The sequence below is a fragment of the Cebus imitator genome, unplaced genomic scaffold (genome assembly GCF_001604975.1).
Source record: "Cebus imitator isolate Cc_AM_T3 unplaced genomic scaffold, Cebus_imitator-1.0 Scaffold580, whole genome shotgun sequence".
Lineage (NCBI taxonomy): Eukaryota > Metazoa > Chordata > Mammalia > Primates > Cebidae > Cebus > Cebus imitator.
Genome location: NW_016107895.1, coordinates 284,631 through 286,680, shown reverse-complemented (window position 1 = coordinate 286,680; position 2,050 = coordinate 284,631). Strand labels below are relative to the sequence as shown.

General features: G+C 35.4%; 1 protein-coding gene across 5 annotated transcripts in view; it reads left to right on the top strand.

Moving 5' to 3' along the window:
* The window catches only part of CUL4B (cullin 4B), a 33,689-nt gene that overhangs the window by 27,383 nt on the left and 4,256 nt on the right, over window positions 1-2,050 (top strand). For all 5 annotated transcript variants that reach the window (XM_017516334.1, XM_017516331.1, XM_017516333.1 and 2 more), the window contains one exon: window positions 728-880. In XM_017516334.1, coding sequence (XP_017371823.1) covers window positions 728-880 — 153 coding nt within the window. The remainder of the gene's footprint in view (window positions 1-727; window positions 881-2,050) is intronic.

The window sequence follows — 2,050 nt, the reverse complement described above, 5'->3', positions numbered from 1 at the left end:
TCACATACACATCAAAGACAGGATATTTCCTTAAAGGATTACCATGTCCTTTTAGAACATTTATGCTGTACCGGGAAGAAACTGTTGCAAAAAGCCCAAACGGGTTTTTTGGTTTAGTTGCTAAAGATGAACGTATTTACTTTAGCATCAAGATTGGTAAACCAACTCCTAAATGCCTACATTTCTGTAAGTCTTGAAGGATTGTAAGCACAAATGGCATGCATGTCTGATTTATATATTACAAAATAAAAATTAATTTTCAAAGAGTTTGACTCCTAACTAGTTTGCTTAGCCAGTTAGTACGATGCCTTGCGTCACAGGTCAAATAGAGTTAGTCACTTTATAAACAAGCTACTGTCCTAGAGAAATCTGGTTAACAACCCATTGAATTGAAACTAATACACACTTTTAGAAGACATCAAAGACAGAGTAAAAAAAGAAAATGGTAAATTCCGCATCAACTATCTCTACTTCTAGAAAAGCAATTCAAAAATGATGTTTTTCTATTAACTAGTCTTGGCATTACTTCATTGGTGTAGGGCAATATATTCAGAACAGAAAAAAGTTATGTTTGTAGGTTTTTTTTCCTCTGTCAGTGTCTATAAGACCCCATTTAGATAACTCAGTGTCTTTAAAGCAATAACAATGTCGTGTCCCTAAAATGCATAATTTATGTGGTCACATTTTGCTTCTGGTATAATTCTTAGGTTTAAAACTTTTTTGTTAGGTTGAAGAACAAGCAAGTACTACAGAAAGAGTATTTCAAGACAGACAGTATCAAATTGATGCTGCAATTGTTCGAATTATGAAGATGAGAAAGACACTTAGCCACAATCTCCTTGTTTCAGAAGTATACAACCAGTTGAAATTTCCAGTTAAGGTAGGTACTTCCATGTTTTCCTATTGAACACATTATAAATAAAAGTACATTAGATTTTCAGACACAAATGTTGCAAACAGATTAAAGCATCATGACCATTTAGAGAGAAAAGTTTTAATTTCCCATGTTGATGCATATGATTTCCAAAAAAAATTTTCTTGGCATATGTGGGCAGCAGTGACAAAAGGGGAAAATAACTTATAAAAGCTTGGATACCTGAAAGTCTAGCTGCTAAATGAGTCTTTGAAATTTACAAGTTTATTCACTGTATTTCTTTTGAACTTATTGGTTTATTTACTTTTTTTCCTCTTCAAGTACCATCATATTCACAGATTTGGTTATTGTAGATTTAGTTAAATCTTCTGTTTAGATAGCTTACATAAGAAATCATCTATTAAAAACCATACAGATAACTAGTCATCATTAAGCATCTTTTTGAAAAGTGTAGTGGTAGTTCTGGTAAAGTGAAATTCGTTATTAAATGGAAATGTCCCATATGAATGCCCAATACTAAAGTCACTTAATGTGATGTTGTACTGGCCTATTTTCCAAGTTTTAGGAGGTAGCTAACCAAACCCTTGGATGATAAACATTGGTAGAGTTTGCATAGATCTGCTAGCTATTAGGGTTCTTACGAGCGTTGGACTTCCATAAATCTCTCAACCTTGCTGATCTTGTTTCCTCTTTTGTAAAATGGAGATAATAGTAGTACTTACCTTGTAGGGTTATTGTGAGGTTTAAATGAGATCATGAATGTAAAAAATCTTAGTACTGGACCTGGTACATAATAAGCACTCAGTAGCTCTTAGTTCTAATAAGGTAAGCATTTTCTTTTCTCCAAACCTAATATTGCCTCCTCATTACCACACTTTCACCCTCATGCTCAGCCTAACGATCGTTTCACCTCAAGCCAGAGAGATCACTGATGCTAGGGAAATTAGGGGATCGCTGTAGTTAATATTGTGCTGATATTCTAGGTCTTTTTTTTGGGGGGGGGACAGAGTTTCGCTCTTGTTACCCAGGCTGGAGTACGATGGCATGATCTCTGCTCATCGCAACCTCCGCCTCCTGGGTTCAGGCAATTCTCCTGCCTCAGCCTCCTGAGTAGCTGGGATTACAGGCACGTGCCACCATGCCCAGCTAATTTTTTGTATTTTTTTTTAGTAGAGA